The 17611-nt window shown below is 37.1% G+C and overlaps 1 protein-coding gene and 1 long non-coding RNA gene across 2 annotated transcripts in view; one reads left to right on the forward strand and one right to left on the reverse strand.

The window, feature by feature from the left end:
* The first annotated feature begins 2871 nt into the window (after positions 1 to 2871).
* IPPK (inositol-pentakisphosphate 2-kinase) overlaps positions 2872 to 17611 on the forward strand; it is a 31604-nt gene continuing 16864 nt past the window's right edge. Inside the window, exons 1-4 of the mRNA XM_034438626.3 lie at positions 2872 to 3312; positions 6402 to 6449; positions 14015 to 14110; positions 16737 to 16803. Of these exons, the coding sequence (XP_034294517.1) occupies positions 3232 to 3312; positions 6402 to 6449; positions 14015 to 14110; positions 16737 to 16803 (292 nt within the window). The 5' untranslated portion in view covers positions 2872 to 3231. The remainder of the gene's footprint in view (positions 3313 to 6401; positions 6450 to 14014; positions 14111 to 16736; positions 16804 to 17611) is intronic.
* Positions 5732 to 13256, reverse strand: LOC148115513 (uncharacterized). Its single transcript, XR_015732646.1, has 3 exons — positions 13111 to 13256; positions 9297 to 9402; positions 5732 to 7461 (listed from the first exon to the last, which is right to left on the reverse strand). It is a non-coding gene; the product is annotated as an uncharacterized LOC148115513 (long non-coding RNA).

Below are 17611 nucleotides of genomic sequence, written 5' to 3' on the forward strand. Positions count from 1 at the left end.
ATAATAAAGCTCATTTAATGGACTCTGATTTAGCAAATTTTGGCAACTGACAAACTGCATATAGACATCATTTCAAACAATAAATTCCATTGTAACCGAAGTAGACTGGATGATTCACATAAATTAATATGATTTAAATAATTATATGTTTATGCAACTGGGACAATTCACATAATTTGCTTGTTTTACATCAAAGTGTAATTATTTGAAGTAGCACAAATTGATGCAAATTATGTCACTTGCATAATTACATAAATGACCTAAAGTGTCTGAAATAATGTACACTCGATTTACAAAGGGATTTAAACTATTTAACATGTTAAATATGATGGAAGTCCCCCTCTTGATATGAACTGTTAACACTGAACTTTTACTGCATACAAATAATTTATTCAACATTGTCAAAATCAGTTTCTTTTAGCAATGATGTCATATCTGAGCTGTTGTGAACTGTTCCATTTTTTTTAAATTTTCCATTCCAGGAAGTGAGTCATAGTAAGGGATAGATGTATAAGCAAAGGGCAATTGTTGGGAAATATTTAACTTAAAATAAATAAAGCACTTGGAATTCTAGGAAACTGCTGCAATATTTTGGCCCAAGCTCATTTCTAAACAGGTTTAACTGTGCAGTTGCTCAAGAAAAAAATTAGATACACTGCTGAAGAATGTGGAAAATTTTTTACAACCAGCTGGTTTCTCCCTAATTATGGCAATAATTGAGTAAAGCCCCTAGCTGGTTCCCCTTGACAATAATAGTAGTGCAATAAATCAAGCAGCTAAAGACACATATTTGTTTATAATTCTGATTATAAGATGCTAAGAATCACTTTTTCAATGGAAAGTTAAATGAACCATAGGTGTTCCCCGATACTATTTTACTGTTCTGTAAGCTGCTCTGGGAGCCTTTTTAGTTGAGAAGTGAATGATTTTTTAAAATAATAACAACAGCTTGGGCAAGTCCATCATTATGTTTTTTTTTCCTGACATCACTGAAGCTATGAGGTTTCAGTTTGTTTGCCCTTGGATACCATTCTGCTATTATATTATTATTTTGTTATTATTTATTCTAGTTCTGTTGGTTTTTGATCCTGCGTTCATTGCCCAGAATTGCAATTATGAGTTGAGGAGGTATATAAATCACCTGACGGATTGCAATCCCTGTAGTCCCATCTTGTCCAACAATCTGTTTTCACAGCAACCTACCAACTTCACAAGGATGTCCATTAGTCTTCCAGCAGATGGCTTTCAGAGGCAGTAACACTACCATCAAAACTAAGAACCATTGATCCCATAACTTCCATGAATTTGTGCAACTCCTTTTTGAGGCCAGCTAACTTGGTAGCCAGTACTATGCATCTTTATTTACATCAAAAGGAAAAGGTTCAGGATAAACATTTTATCCAGCTCTTATCCAGATTAAGAAGGAATTATAGCTTGAGGCTTCAGGCATGAATGCCAGATGTTCTAATGTTGTCATGTTTTTCTTAAATAAATTGAACGAGTAGAAACTAGAGATCTCACATATGAATGCCCATCTATGTAAAACGCAAGTTTTTCCAAAAAACAACAACAGTACACTGAAAATGTATACTAAAACACTGTCCTTTTATTTTGAAGCAAGTAAAGACACTGTCCATTTCTCTCTTTCAAAATTTGATTTCATATTAGTGTATGCATTATACTCACTAGCACTGGAGCAAGGAAACAACTCTCTGGTAAAGTTTTCCAGAACTGATATCAAACAGATTGTGTGTGCCTTGATGAACAAAATGCAAGACTCCATGTAAGACACCTTCACATAGTGCCACAACTGAAAGTCTTGTATATTAAGTGGGTCCTTACGGGCCTGGGGTTATTGATGCAGCTTAGATGCATTTTAAAATTTATCGTTACATTTTCTAAACTCTTAGAAAGGGACAACATAAGATGAATAGCTTCAGGTAGCAATTTATACTTGCCCATTCAGCTATACATTCCACTGAGCTTTATCTGCATTACATTCTGTGCCGTGTCCGTCTTCACTGCTGGTTCAGTTTAGGTTGACTGCATTATCCTATGACTTAATAAAAATATGAACATAGGCAGTTAACGAAGAAAAACAAATCATTACCCTTTCCAACAAAACCCATTACCCTTTCAGTTTGCCAACAAAAGTGCGTATAGTCAAGGCTATGGTTTCCCCAGTTGCAATGTAAGGTTGTGAAAGTTGAACCATAAGGAAGGCTGAGCTCCAAAGAATTGAGGTATTTGAACTATGGTGCTGGAGAAGACTCCTGCGAGTCCCTTGGACTGGAAGGCGACCAAACAGGTCAGTCCTAGAGGAGATCAACTTTGACTGCTCTTTAGAAGGCCAGATCCTGAAGAAACTCAAATATTTTGGCCACCTAATGAGAAGGAACAGCTGTTGACAAAAATAGGATTGCCAACATGATCGCCAACGTCTGATGACGGATATGGCACAAGAAGAAGAAGAATGAGAAGGAAGGACTCACTGGAGAAGAGCCTAATGCTGGGAACGATTGAGGGCAAAAGAAGAAAGGGACGACAGAGAATGAGGTGGCTGGATGGAGTCACTGAAGCAGCTTAAATGGTCTCCGGGGGATGGCAGAGGACAGGAAGACCTGGAGGAAAGCTGTCCATGGGATCGCGATCGGTCGGACACGACTTTGCAACTAACAACAACCACCACCCTGTCCGAGATCATCCCACCGTTTAAAAGTAATCCAACTGCTCGATATAGTCGCCCAATATTCTTATGCGCATGCTCAGTAAAGCTGACGAAGCCTTCTTATTCCAAGTCAGAGGATCGATTGCATTTTTTTTTCCCTTTCATCAGGCCATATCCTTGCGACCACGGCAGCGGAAGCTTCTGCCCTCATTAAAGATGGCTAGGTAAGGAAGTCCCACCCCCTTATTCCTTGCACTATTATCGTGGGTTGGTGACTTCCACTTGCCCGATGGCGGAAGGTGGAACTTCCTGTTCTATTCTGACCCGGGCGCCAGCTTAGTGTGTGTCGAAAACTACGGAGCGGTTGACTGGTGAATGACGATCCGAGTATCGGAAAAGGTGCTCTCATTGCTATTTGGGTTTGTGGGCGGGCATAGAGGAAGGCGATAAAAGCTTGTAGCCGAGGTGAAGAGGAAGGAGAAGAAGGAGAAGAAGAAGAAAGAGAACGATCCGGAGGAAACCCGCCCGGAAACCGCCGTAAGGAAGCTGCCATTGGCCGGAGGATGGAAGCGGAGAAGATGGATGAGAATGAATGGCGATATCACGGGGAGGGCAACAAGAGCCTCGTCGTCTCCCACAGACAGGTAACGGCGCCCAGGGAGGGAGGGGGGGGGCTGCCCGCGCGCTGCCCGCCGTTCGCCTCGCGCTGGTCTCGAGGCGGCGGCCAACGGCTTTCTGGTCTCGGATACCGCTCCGCCCCTCCTCCCTGCGCCTCCCCCCCCCAGTCTCCCCATGGCTCCGTCTGTGCTCCAGCCGGCGGCCCCACAGTCACGCTAGTCGGCCGGGAGGAGGAAGTCCTGTCAATCCCGGCCGATCCCGGTTCTTCCTGTGTGTGGGGGGGGGGGATCTCCGCCCCCGGCTCTCCCGCTCGGCCCATTAACGTGACTGTGGGATCATCATGCCAGAGAAAGCTTCCCCCCTGCGCCCCTCAGAGTGGCTCAGAGAAAGCTTCCCCCAACAATCCCCCCCCCCACACACACATGGCTTGGTGGGAAGTCGCCGGAGAAGCTCTGGCCGCCCGGGCTCTCGCATCCTTTGAACCGATTTTCTGCCTCTTTCCGCGCTCTTGCAAAGGCCGGGTGTGTGTGTGTGTGTTGAAATAATTCAGTTCTACTTTCCCTAAAAGAATGCAGAATTGAAGCAAGATTTGAAACCGGGGGGCAAACTGTCATCTGTTTGAGAAAGGGTTGCCTTGGGTCTCCTTGATAACCAGAGGAACCGCAATAGAGTAGAATAGAATAACAGAGTTGGAAGGGACCTTGTAGGTCATCTAGTCCAACCCCTCCCCCCCCCCAAAGCAGGAGACCCTACACCACTTCTGACAGATGGCAGTCTAGCCTCTTCTTGAAAGCTTCCAGTGATGAAGCTCCCACAACTTCTGGAGGCAAGTGATACTCCTGATCCAGATAAAAACGTCTCACCTCCACCCGATGTCTGGAAAGTGAAGTTGTTCTAGTCCGTCATAAATCCAGAGTCCTTAATAATTTTTACCGGAATTCTTCTTGGGAAAAACTCCTAAAGTTGGCGTAGAGATACGAGGCTGAAAGCAAGTCCTTCAAAGCTGAAAGCAAAGTGCCTGAGTCATACTTTTGAAGCAACTGCATTTGCCATCACAAGCTAAATATGTAGGAAAGCAAGCTGCTATGATGTCCTAGGAGAGGCATGACACTATTCAAATGATTTCTTATGTTTGGGTCAAAGTTCCTCTATCCAAAAATATTAATAAAAATACTTTTTATTGAAAAGTCAAAATAATGCACAGGCCCCTGTTGGAAGCTTCGGAGCTTCTGCCATGTCAGGACTTCATTCTTTGGCACCTTCTCCTTTTTTCTTTTAAGAATTAATGTACTGTAGAGGTTAATGTCTTGGCTTAAACAGGCATTTTGCATTTTGTCAAACTACCAAGAATGCTGCGTGACTTTTGACACTTGATTACATCTCAGCTTAAGAGGTAAACTATTTCTTAAATGAGGGGTTAGCCAATAAATAATACGCATTAAAGGATTCCTGGCATTCTTATAATTGTTTCTTTTTTCAAAGACCTTCTTGAAACAAATGTGGGACAAACGTGTACAATGTGGCTTTTGGAATTCTTTCCAGTCCTGTTATCAGCAATCATCTGTAGTTCGTTCTCTGTTACAATGTCTCTCTATGCTCCCCTCATGTTGTATCAGTGTGGGATGTGTGCATTGGGAAACATGGGGCAGGCTGCATATGCTCTGCTCATGTGTCTGGGAAGAAGGAGGGAAGGGCTTAGAATAACAAAGTCACCAATTTTTGGAGCCATTGCCCAGTGGCGTCTCCCTGAGGCTTGCACTGAGGGAACTGTCTGATTTTTTTTTCTCTGTAGAAAAGATTGGCCCAATTTTTGAACCTGATCTTTGGGTTCTATTCTGTTTAGTTTTTGGAGGTTATTGTGTGGATGTACTGATAGAAGGTTTTCCGTATATAAATTTTCTTTCAAATACTCTTGGGTTATAAAGCATAGAAATGTGCTATTTTATGATAACTTTTTTCTCATTGAAAATCACATTACAATGTTATCATTTCTTTGTCAAGTTTTTGAGAGGGGCAAGATAAAACATTCTTGGTAGAGCTGAACCTTGCATCCGATTGTGATTTGTAAAGCCATAGTTTATTTTATTTCATGAACAAACAGATGAAGCCATCATTAGTGAAATTGTTGTGATTAAAACATAGTTTGAGTAATTTGCAAAGCATCCCATGATTTGTGAAGCTGCATCCCCAAGTGGCTATTTGTAATAGTTCCTTGAAACTCTTTACATGGATTGGGAAGGAAATGATAGAAGGAAATGATATAAACAGTGGTTTACCTACTGTATACATTATGAAGATGCATCATGATATAACTAAGATTAATGTTAATGATCAACTAATAGCCAGCATTTAATTTTGGTTATTTTTCTAGTCACAATATAATTTGTATATACATTATTGGGCTTATGTACAGTAATGGAAAATAATTATACCTAGAGACATGTATTTTACAAAGTAATTTGTATTTATTGACATTGGTCCCAATAGCAAAAGAATAGAATAAAAACAAAACCCAAGGGTGTATAGAGTTCGCATTTTATGCTCTAAATGCCTTAAGCTAATTCTGTTCTTTGCTTCATAATAGAGGTCGAACATGCATATTGAAGAGTTCAGAGCAGGTTCTGCTGCTTTTTTTCTCCATTTATTAACCTAACAAATGCCATTTCCTACCAAGAGTATATTTAATTATAGTAGTATAGTATAGTGTAGGAATGACTTCCAACTTCTTGCAGGTTCCTTCTGGGAACCTGACGGGGAATGTGCAAAATGACAATCACACGACTTTAGCTGAATGTAACATTGCTGAAATGGTCAAAATTTTGCCAGGTTTCAATCCTAGGGTATAATGGGATTAATTAACTCACTTGAAGTCCAGAATAAGGATTGTCCTTAAGCACAGTTTACTTATTTTGAACTCTGATTTAGTCACTTGCTGACTGGAACAAGTCATGTTCTGATGATCATCTGAAAGCTGCATGCGGGATAAAATTTATTTCCCTATATTCAATCTAAAAGAAAAGGGATTTATTTTAATCACCTTTATTTAAACTGATAGCAGCCTGTAGGTCAAATTATTAAATCATATTAATTTCACACTTTTTTTTTTACATTCTAGCATTGCATAGTACTACGCTTCTTGAAATTTCTTCCAAACCGAAATAAGGTTAGTTCAATGTTATTTTTTATTATTTTGCTAAAGAGAGATGCTATTTATTTTACATTGTATATGAAAGTAGGACAGTTGTGTGCAATTGCACTGTATAATATCATTTGTTTTCTGACTTTCTAGATAAAAACATAAAATCTTAAACTTGATTAAAATGTAAGCTGAAATATAAGGCTATCAACAGGTACATCTTTTTAACCAATTAATCAATTATATTTTTCGGTTAGTAAATTAACATACAGAATGAAATATTGTTAAAAGTATCTTTTGATAATCCTTAACAAAAAACACATGAACACATGAAATATAGCTTCCATGTTTCTAGAAATATTATTTCACAGTAATTGGTTCAAATGGTTTCACCAAAAGAACCATTTTTAAATCATTGCTATATAGCTTAAGTTATTAGGAAAAGCCTATCTGTATAATCTATAAAAACAATAATCCATTGTTGTTTCAAAGTCTTATACATCTTTACTTCTAGTGAACCAACAAACATTTATAATTTGTGAATAAGCCCAATTCTGCTTTATAAATGTATCTGATCTCAGTGTGAATCATAATAATAATAAAACTTAGAAAATCTCTGCATTGACAAAATTTCCATCCATCAATTTCAAAACGCCATTCTGCTTGGATCTGCCCCTATACTATGCCAATAAATTATGACATACCAGATTCTTGGTATTTGATGCATATGCAGGCCAACACCAGCTAAAGAATTAGCAGCTGTGTTTTCACATTTTGTGATTATAATAAAAAATAGTAATATAATAATTATGACAAGATGATTTTGAAAAACTATAAGAGAAGGAAAACCAATTTGACTATAGTTTGGATTATTACAAGAAGGCATTCAACTCCCTGCCACATGACTGGATAATCAAGTGCCTCAAAATAACAGGAATCAGTAGAAACATCAGAAACTCTGTGCAAAGATCAATGGAACAATGGAAGACATTTACTGGTGAATGGTGATAGACCAGGACATCCTCCAGGCTCAAGAACACTGAAATGAAGAAGAAGATTAGTAGTGAATACACCAGAAGAGTGAAGAAGATTTTAGAATTCAAACTCATTGGTGGAAATAACATCAAGGTGATTAGCACCCCGACAATTCCAGTCATTAAATATCCAGTTGGAATGATGCATTCAACTCAAGCTGAAGCAGAAGCTCTGGACAGGAAGACCAGAAAAATAATGACAATGAATCATGTCCTTCATCCATGCAAGGACATTGACAGGCTCTATTTACCATGGAGCATAAGTGGGGGTGGAATGTTGCAAGTACACTAGACAGTTAAAGGAAGAAAAAAGGACATCGGAAGGACAATGAACAAGGTGCATTGAACATATTATACCATGAAGGCTTACTGAATACCAAAGAGACTAAATTAGCATATAAGAAAGATCAAATGAAGAAGAGAAAAAAATTATGACAAGGCAAAGTATTACATGGCAGTGCATTAAATAACTATTAGGCAAAGCAGATAATAACAATAAAGAATAGTTGCAGCTCAGGGTCAGATAATAAGATCTGGCAATGGCTAAGAGCAGGAAAGTTGAAGAAAGAGACAGAGGGGCTATTTCTCAGTGCAGAAGATCAAACATTAAAAACAGATTCATATAAAGCCAGAATTGGAAAGACAGCAACAGACAGCAAATGTTATCTCTGTAAAGAAGCTGAAGAAGCAGCGGACAACCTAGTTACCTGCTGCAAGGAGATTGCCTAGACTGATTATAAACAACGGCATTCTCTATTGATGGATTGATAGTAAAGTTTCTGATTCAACTGAAATTGGAGATTCTGCCTGTAATGTGCAATTCAAGCTTTGCATCTGCTGATTTTCTTGCCTATGGCTATTATTTGCTGTTTTATTATTTCAAGTGCTTTTTTGATCTTGTCTCTAGACCAGGCCCAGGGAAAATGCACATCTGGCTTGCAGCATTGGCATCAACATTGGAGGGCAGGGTTGTCAGCAGCATTGGGGATGGGATGGCATCAGTGGAGGGAGGGGGCAGTGATGCAGCATCGTTGGGGAGGCAGCACGGCGTCATTGTCCCTCCACAACAGTTCCAGTTTCTCATGTGGCTCTTTGGGAAAATTAATTCTGCTCTAGGTCATATTTCTTGATTAGGTATTGGTCTTGTTCTTCAGTTTCTTTTCTTCCATCTGTTTTAACTTGCTTGCACCTGATCTTATCTCATTTTGATCTTATTTTCCAACCCAACCTTCTATTTTGCTGATGCACCATTTGGTTTATTTCTTGTTGATTGATTTTGCATCCAAGATCTTCAGTTATAATTGCAGCTATGCTGTGTATCAGTTGTTTGGTTTCTTGAAATGAGTTGGTGCTTAACTTTGATATTACAATATTGGCATCATTTATACTCGTGCAGGGAGAGTCACTTTGGTGTAATGGTTAAGAGAAACCAGAAGGTTTTTGAGTTCTAGTTTTAGGCATAAAGCCAGATGGATGACCTTGGGCCAGTCACTTTCTCTCAGGAAGGAGGAAAAACTTTGCTAAGCAAACTGCATGGACTTGTTCAGGCAGTCTCTGAGAATCGGACATGATTGAATTGAAGGAAAAAATCCCTTTGGCTAGCTGTTGTTTGTAACAAGCTTCAAAACAATTAACGTGTTTCCCCAAAAGTAAGACCCTGTCTTATATTTTTTTGAACCCTGAAATAAGCGCTTGGCCTTATTGCCATGCACTCAAATGCCCGATTGGGCTTATTATCAGAGGATGTCTTATTTTGGGGGAAACAGAGTATTTATTTTTAGTCTTTGTATATTTGCAACAGGTAAGCAACTTTTCTTCCAATAGCCCTGCAGATACTGACCTTGGTTGTTCAGCTCCCAGTCCTGAGTCCTGTAACCCACTTATCATCAGATGTGCAGGAAGCCCAACACTTAGCGCTGGCCTTGTTGATCTGGGCTATGACTGATCTGGTTGACAAAATCACCATCAGTCTATTGCAAAGGCAGCTTTACTTGAAACAGCTTATATCTTATGACAATACCTATAATATTATTAATCAGAAATGTCTGAGTATTGGCCATATCATATCTTATACAACTTATCATATCCAATTTCATTTTATTATTTTTGTTACTATTTTCCATACTTTTTTATCTTATCTTAATACTTCTATATTTATTATATAAACAGCATCACCATCTGCCATCAAATCCTAGTTTCTTAACATTATTTCAATTAGTTATCTTATCAATTGTTAACCATATATATTCCCTTTTAACTTTCATATTAAGTCGTTCTTCATCCTAATAAATTTGCACATTCTCGGGGTTGCCTTTTTACCATTTCATCTCCCTTATTTTACAACAATTTTTCTTCTCCTCTCCTCTCTTTCTCTTCCCTCCATTCTTCTAGCCTTTTCTACTTTCATCTTTCCTCCTCTCCTACTCCTTATCTACTTCTTCTTCCTTCCCCCCTTCTCTATTCCTTCTTCTGTTTCTAACCTTCTCTCCTACTCTTATTTCCCCTCCCTTTCTTCCTCTCCTTTTCCCTTTCTTCTATTCCTCTCTCTCCTTCCTCTCTTCTCCTTCTTCCCTGATAAGAGGGTTTCAGTGATGCTAAGCAAGGTTCTGGGCAAAGAACCAGGTAAGACTCTTGATTAAACATAATCAAACAGACTAGAATTCAAAAATATTGAATACTAAAAATGCAAATGTTCAAGTTCAGGTATATTTCCATTATGTTTTTGCATATAATGGCATACTCATTCATTTTTCTTTCTTATAGATTATGCCCAATATATACAGATTTGTAAATCTTACTAAAGCAGTGTAAATAATAATTGTTTCTTGAACAGTTATAAAAAGCCTCCACAATTTCTTTTGAATTCTTAGCTATATATTAAATATATTGCAATTGTAGTTATTGATGTTGTAAGAAAAAAAATAACTAAGATATGCTAAGCACATAACAATCCTAAAACTTAGAATGATTGCTAAGCACTTAAATTTTTAATATGAGAACAGTGCAACAAATAGAAACTATAAAAAGAAGAAGAGAGGAAAAAATAATCCATTGAGAATCTTGCTCACTTGAGGTTGGATTTTGCCCTCTATAAAGGAACTCATGGGCAAGGAAGAAATGAGATGGCTACAGTTTACCAATCTAGAATTCTGTTTAATTGCTCTGTTTCAAAGTTCACTCTCTCATATATTTGGTTCTTCATGTATGTTCCAGTTATAAAACCAATAATAAAGTTCAAAAGGGACCTTTAATTTCATCATTTTATGTTAAGATTCTAAAATAAGTTAGCATTTGTTCAGGCCAGTATTGAAAAAAGAAATTGTCTTGAGGACAGTGCAAAAAGAAAAAGAAAAAAGAGGTTGCTAGATAATGGTTAAGTGCAAGTGGGGAAATGCTCTTAGTTTTCCCATCCAGATATCCATGGCAGTGACATCTTAAGAAACCAAGGTATTTAGATTTTGCTCCTGTACTAGTTTCTCTTTCGGGTTTCATTCATGCTAATTTAAATTTTTAGTAAATTCAAAAACTCAAAAATAATTGGCACCCTTATTTTGTAGGTAAAGGACTTAATTTGACCTTAATTTCTGAAAATCATATAGAAGGCCATATTTCAAATTTGTGCTTATTTTGCTATTTTTTTGATAGGAGAGATCTTCTGTGGCCTGAAGCGCTACAGGTACTAGATTTATCTAAGCACGCAGTTGACTTGGACAAACTGTAAATTTCCAGAAGAGGTGGATTGACAGTGTTTTCAGTGAAACGCTGAGTACTAATGAATGTACTATTTGTCTTGGTGGATGCTATTGTCTCTGTAGGCATGGATCAGTACAAATATGAGGCTGACTTTCCTCTTACAAACATTTCAGAAAAGAATAGCCTCTCTGTTTCTAATGTTAATTACTGCTGTCCTTACTGTGCTAATTGAAAGTGTTTTGTTAAAGGGTATCCTAGCAGACTCTATAAATATAGTTTGGAATGGAGATATTTGTAAATGTGATTTAAGTTGATAGAAGCGGTATAAAGCTCCCGATGTTCTTTAAAAAGCGCAGAACAGATATTCTTTTTGGAGTACTCACAATATTGAGTAATAAAAATTACTGTATTTTTATTTTTTGTTCAGTTTATTTGTCAATTCAGCATAATGATGATCCTTTTGATTAAGATTTAGTGGATTTTGAGTTCTTGCTGAATCCTTAGTCTTAGCCTCTTAAGTTAAATGAAGCAATTATTTTTTCATTGAGCTTCAGAAATGTTACTTATCCACATTTAACCTAGACACACAAAAGCCTGCTAGTATGACATTGACTTCTGTCCATAAAACCAAAACATATATTTATATTTTGAATGTTTACAAAATTTGAAGCTTTCTTATAAAGCCTGTATAAAATCATGTTTGAAGTATTAGTTATGTAATACATTTTACATTCATTTAATTAATCATTTCAGTAAAGTTGCCTAAAGTAGATTCTGTAAGTATTATTCTATTTAAGTAAAATCTCTTTTGGGTTGACTTTCTTGTGATTTCATGGACATATCCATGCTGCTTTTTTAGAAGCAATATGAAAGTGGTTGGCATTGCCTTCATTTGTGAAAAATTTCCACAATGTCTTCAACCTGGAATTCCCTTTGAGATCTTCCCTTGAAATACTACAGTAATTAGGGCCGGTCACACTTCATTTCTGAGTCCAGGCAAGTCTACTGAGGTGTTGCGTCTTCTGAGACATTATTTCATGTACTGCTTGCTTAAGTAGCCAATTAAACACGTTCTCTGTCAAGTAAATACAGCATTTTCACTCTGTGAGGATTGCCCTTTCAGAGGAAATGCTTTGTTTTTGTTTCTTATATTGCATTATCCTTTTGCTATACCTACCATGCTACTCTTATACTAGAGACAGATTTTGTTCACCTTGACTCTTATGTCTTGATCTATTTCAGAATGTCTGAGTTTACATAATTCTGCAGAAGTAAGGCCTGATAGTTACCCAGACTGAAGAATCTGTCTTTATAAGATGAATAGCTGTCATTTTGTTAAAGAATAAAGTACTAAAGAATAAAGTACTGTAGATAAAACTTTTTATAGGAAAGGATTTCTGGAGCCAGGAGCTAGTCTCTAACTCTTATATCGATATATCTGATAAAGAGCTTAATTCAATATTTAGGCAGAAATAGACATTTTATGTAGTTGTATTCAGAATCAAATCATTTAAAATGTTCCATGCAAGGATTGAGCCATACACAGAACAGGCAGTTTTGGGCAATCAAAGACCAGGAAGAAACTTCTGTTTCATATGGACATGGTCATAGAACATATGTGTTCCAGGCACTGGTATTCTGAAATAAGTACAATAAAAAAAAAGATATTAGAGTTTGTATACAGTATGCAATAACTAGGTGGACAAAGGAAAGGCATGGGAAAATAGAGGGAAGAGTGAATGGATGAGTGGGATGGGTAGATGCAGCAGTAGTGGGTGTGCCAGCAGTATGTAAATAAGGAGAGGCAAAAGAAAGGAAGGTGTGGAAATACCAGGTATGAAGTGGGCAGCCAGATGGATATGGTGCATTTGATTCCAAGAACATCAGTGGCAACAGTGATGTACAGCAAAGAAAAAGGAGGGAGTAGAAAAATTGAGTGGGGGGCAGTTGCACAGGCCTACCTTGCAGAGAAAGTGATGGTGAGATGAAGTAGCCTTTCTTCTCTCCTGGTAATGTCTTCTGGATTTGCCTTGGCCAACAGTGCAAATGTTCCAGGTTCCACTTCAGCTGGATAGTGACTTCACTAGGAATAGTCCAGCTGGACCACCTAGCCATAGTGTCCCATGCATGGAACAAAACATATTCTTCGTTTAATATGTTTCTAATTTAGAGCTGATATTACTGAGATGTTAAAGACATCTTCGGGAATTAATTTAAAAGGATTTAAAGAGTGCTCATTAAATCATAATGCTGACCTAAGAATACATGTTGTTAGCTTTTTAAAAATGTATGAGAGAAGCTGCCGATTTAGTTTGCGTTTTCAATAAATAATATTTTTACATCTTAGTTTTTGCCATTTCTTATTCATTTCTTCTTCTATGAATCAGTGATATCTTTGTTTCCTTTGGTTGCCATTGTTACCAAATTGCTACATATATACTACTACATACACTACTACACATATAATATACTACACGTATTATTAGGATGTATAAGTTGTACACCTAGTTTATCAGAAAATGGTCTCTCTTGCACTGAATTATTTGATAGGCAAATAGTAATTGCAGTGTGTTGATTATGTGCATCTAAAATATGTATGTTATAGAGAAATACAATTTGAGAGAAAACTAGTCTTAGTGGTGATGTTAGCTAAAGGTGTGAATGATATTAAAAGTAAATATTTTCTCCTTTGCTGATAAGGAAAAGTAGTGTGATATAAATTTGTATTTGATTTGACAATTAATACAAGGAGTTGTATTCTCTGCACATTTGAAATTGACAATTATTTGATCCATAGTAGTTAGAATTTCTACCAATTACTAATGTATATTTTGTTTCACTAATTATTTATGCTTGCTTTTTTAGACACCAGAAGAAATCTCTCATCATCTTCAGAACATAGTGTATTTTGGCAAACACATCATGAAGCACTTTTTTGGGGAGAAATATGTTCATCATGGGGTAATTATTACTTTATAATTCTTTTTAAATAAGCAGAATTTTTTTCTTGCAATATTTTATCTTTATTTTTTGACAGAAAGAAAAAGTATATAGTTTAACTTGTATTCAGATCAGATATATAGAAGATAGAGCAGTGGCCAAAACTTTTGTTATATACATTCAGAATAGTTGCCCTAAGTTTCCTACAGTAGCAAGAGGAAGAGCGCTTGAATGTGGCTTTTCATGATTCTGCCATTGATCATTTACAGTTATCCCTTTTTTAAGGAATGGGGTAGAAATTGCACATGATAAACTTTTTAAAAATATTGAGATTGTGAGTCATGAAATGATTAGGTGAAAACATTTGTGAATAAAAATATTACCTGTATCTTACTTCTACATGAAAAGGTGTAAGATGTAAATTGGGTATTAATCAAATATAAATAAAAAAACTCTCAGTCATGTAATTGATAAGAACAGAATTCAAAGGACAAGAATGCAGGCTTACCTTATATATTTCCCTCATTATCTTAATATTTATTTATATTGTACTTTCTACCAAGACATGCATTTAAAGCTACTAATAGAAGTAAAATAAAAAACATACAGAATTAAAGCAAATGTTTTAAAGCAAATGTAGGATACATTTTTGTATACATAAATGCACATAAAATGTAGGAACATTAAAATGTTCCTTGGCTTATGTCCATTCATTCAGTGACTGTTCAAAGTTACAGTGATGCTGAAAAAAGTGGACATACGACTGGTCGTATTGCAGCACTCCCATGGCGATGTGATTGCAATCTGGATGTTTATGTGCCTGGGTCACAACTACACAGCCTGCATCCTCCTTCCATGATTTAAGCACAGCCTGTGTCAGTCCTCTTAGGTCGTCCCTCGGCCATTTTGCGGTATCCCCATGTTCCTTTACCCAGGACTCCTGACACTTTCTGTTTAATGACCTGCATCTTTTGGGATTACAAAACTGCTCTGGATTGCCATCACTAATCGCTGCTGTCACATGACGTCACATTTTATTACTACCACTTTCCTTACTTAACCTCCCACATTTCCTTAACTGTCTTTGACTTAGAGCATGTTTTTCTTTTCACCAGACTAACTTTCATTTTATTTTTCTAATTCATTATTGACATCAGATTACAAATCAACTCTCTCCAACATATAAACCTATTCTTGAAGGTATTGTAAAATTGATTTCAATCCTTCTTCAAAAAAGGCTATTTATTAAATATTAAAAAGGAAACAAATACAGAAAACATATTTAAAGTTCACATTTGCTTAAAAAGATACCCTCCTGTGCCACTGCCAGGAAAGGGAGTGGAATTGGGGGACATCTTCTTTAGTCTTGTCCTTTAATTGGAAAGTTGAGTTCAGATGATTCATGCATTTAGTGGCTACTTGCTCTTGACTGATAAACTTGAGGAGCTAAATGTTTTTCAAATTTTGATTGGTTTTGAAATTGTGACCACATAAATATTTAGTAAAGAAGGTTGGGAGACAGATAAAATAATGTTTAGTGTACAAGAAGCATTGGAATCAGGAATTATTGCCAAAGTTAGTAGATATTACTAAGAATATTATGTAACTCGGGGGTGTCAAACTCAAGGCCCAGGGGCTGGATCTGGCCTGTGGGGCCACCCTGGAAACAGCAAAGGACCAGCCTGTGGTGCCTCTGCCAGCGAAAACGGAACTAGGGAGGGCTGCAGGAGGCCCTCCTGAGCTCCGTTTTCACTGGGAGAGAGTTGCAGGAGGCCATTGCAGCCAAAAACGGAGCTTGGGACCCCATTTTTGCTGGCAGAGCACTCAGGCCGCCACAGGTGACCCTGACATGAGTGATGTTGAGCTGGCCATGCCCACCCTGGCCTCCCAAGGTCAAAAACAACCCTGATGCAGCCCTCAATGAAATTGAGTTTGACACTCCTGATATAACTGAAAGAGTTTTTGTATTCCTTTTCTAGGGAGAGTTTGGCAAACAGTATATTATTCAAAGCTGACTATTGAACTGAATTGAACAGAACACTGAACTTTAAGGCAGTATTCTCCCCTTCTCTCTCACCTTTTCACCCAAGGTTCCTCAAGGCATGTTTACTCAGCAATCATCTTTATTTGAAAACATTGTCTCCTTGCTATGCATATATATATATAGCAATTTCTCCTGTAAACATACTTTATTATATACTTTTTAAATTGTTTTATAGGGCAGCTTCAATTATTACTGACTGATATAAAAAAATAACTTAGTTGAATCTGGCAAAATGTTTACTTAGCTACACAGTCACTAAGCAAACCACATGACAGATAAAGAGGGAGGGAGAGAGGGAGGGAGGGAGAGAGAAGAGTGGGAGAGAGAAGATTGCTGGTTGCTCTCATTTAAAGTTCTATCATGCAGCAATGCTAGTGTTACTCTCAGTCTTTACTGTCAGGTGCAAAAATTTGGGTGTAAGTTGGAAAATTGGAAAGTGATTTTTATACATGTTTACTACTTGTTATTACCATTGTATTTGTGAACAATCATTATCCAAGTCAGTTGCTAAATGGGGACTACCTCTATTACACAGCTTACCTATAGCAATAGGAATTACCATCAGTATAATAAAAATATTTAAACACCTTTTAAATCTTTTAGGAAGTTGTCCAGCTGTCTTTGGATTTTGTGAAACAACTTTGCTTAAAGATCCAGGCAGAGAGGCCAGGTAAGAAATTAAAACAATGGCACAGCTATTTGAACATAAAATTGAAACAGTGTTTTCTGAAATTTGGCTCATCTGAACTCATGTGCAAATTGATTCAGTTTTCTTTAAAAAAAGTACAGAAGTGTGGTTTGCCCTTGTCTTCTAGGTTTTTTTTTTCAATTTCCCAATCTCGTTTATTGCCTTGTTATTCCCTTGAAATCTTCCATACAAGGATTATTACTATCGCTGAATAAGAAAATTAGCTTTATGTAGATTATAACCACATGATTCTTGTCTTGTATTTAGCCCCAAAATCTTTAATGATGTAATTAAATCATGGGACAAACAGATCTTGCTTATGTAATTAATTGTTCAGTTTTTAGAATAAACATTGGTGTTGCCTTCAGTACTGGTAGACCTCAACTTATAATCATTCTTTTAGCAACTTTTCAAAATAATAATGGCACTGAAAGAAGTGACTTACAACCAATCCTTGCAGTTAATGACCATTGCAGCATCCTTGTCATTAGTGCTCAACATTTGGGTGTTTGACAACTGACATGTACTTACAATGGCTGCATATGATTGCCACTTGCGACCTTCCTAGCCAGCTTCCAACAAGCAAAGTCAATGGGGGAAGCCACATTCACTTAATGACCATATGATTCACTTAACAACTGCATTGATTGGCTTAATAAACACGGCAAAAATAGTCATAAAATTGGACATGACACACTTAAGAATCAGCATGCTTACCAATGGAAATTGTAGTCTCAGTTGTGGTCATAAGTCAAGGACTACCTATAATCTTTTCCTATAGTGGAGCTAA

Source organism: Pantherophis guttatus, chromosome 2, assembly GCF_059756535.1.
Source record: "Pantherophis guttatus breed Tessera chromosome 2, ASM5975653v1, whole genome shotgun sequence".
Lineage (NCBI taxonomy): Eukaryota > Metazoa > Chordata > Lepidosauria > Squamata > Colubridae > Pantherophis > Pantherophis guttatus.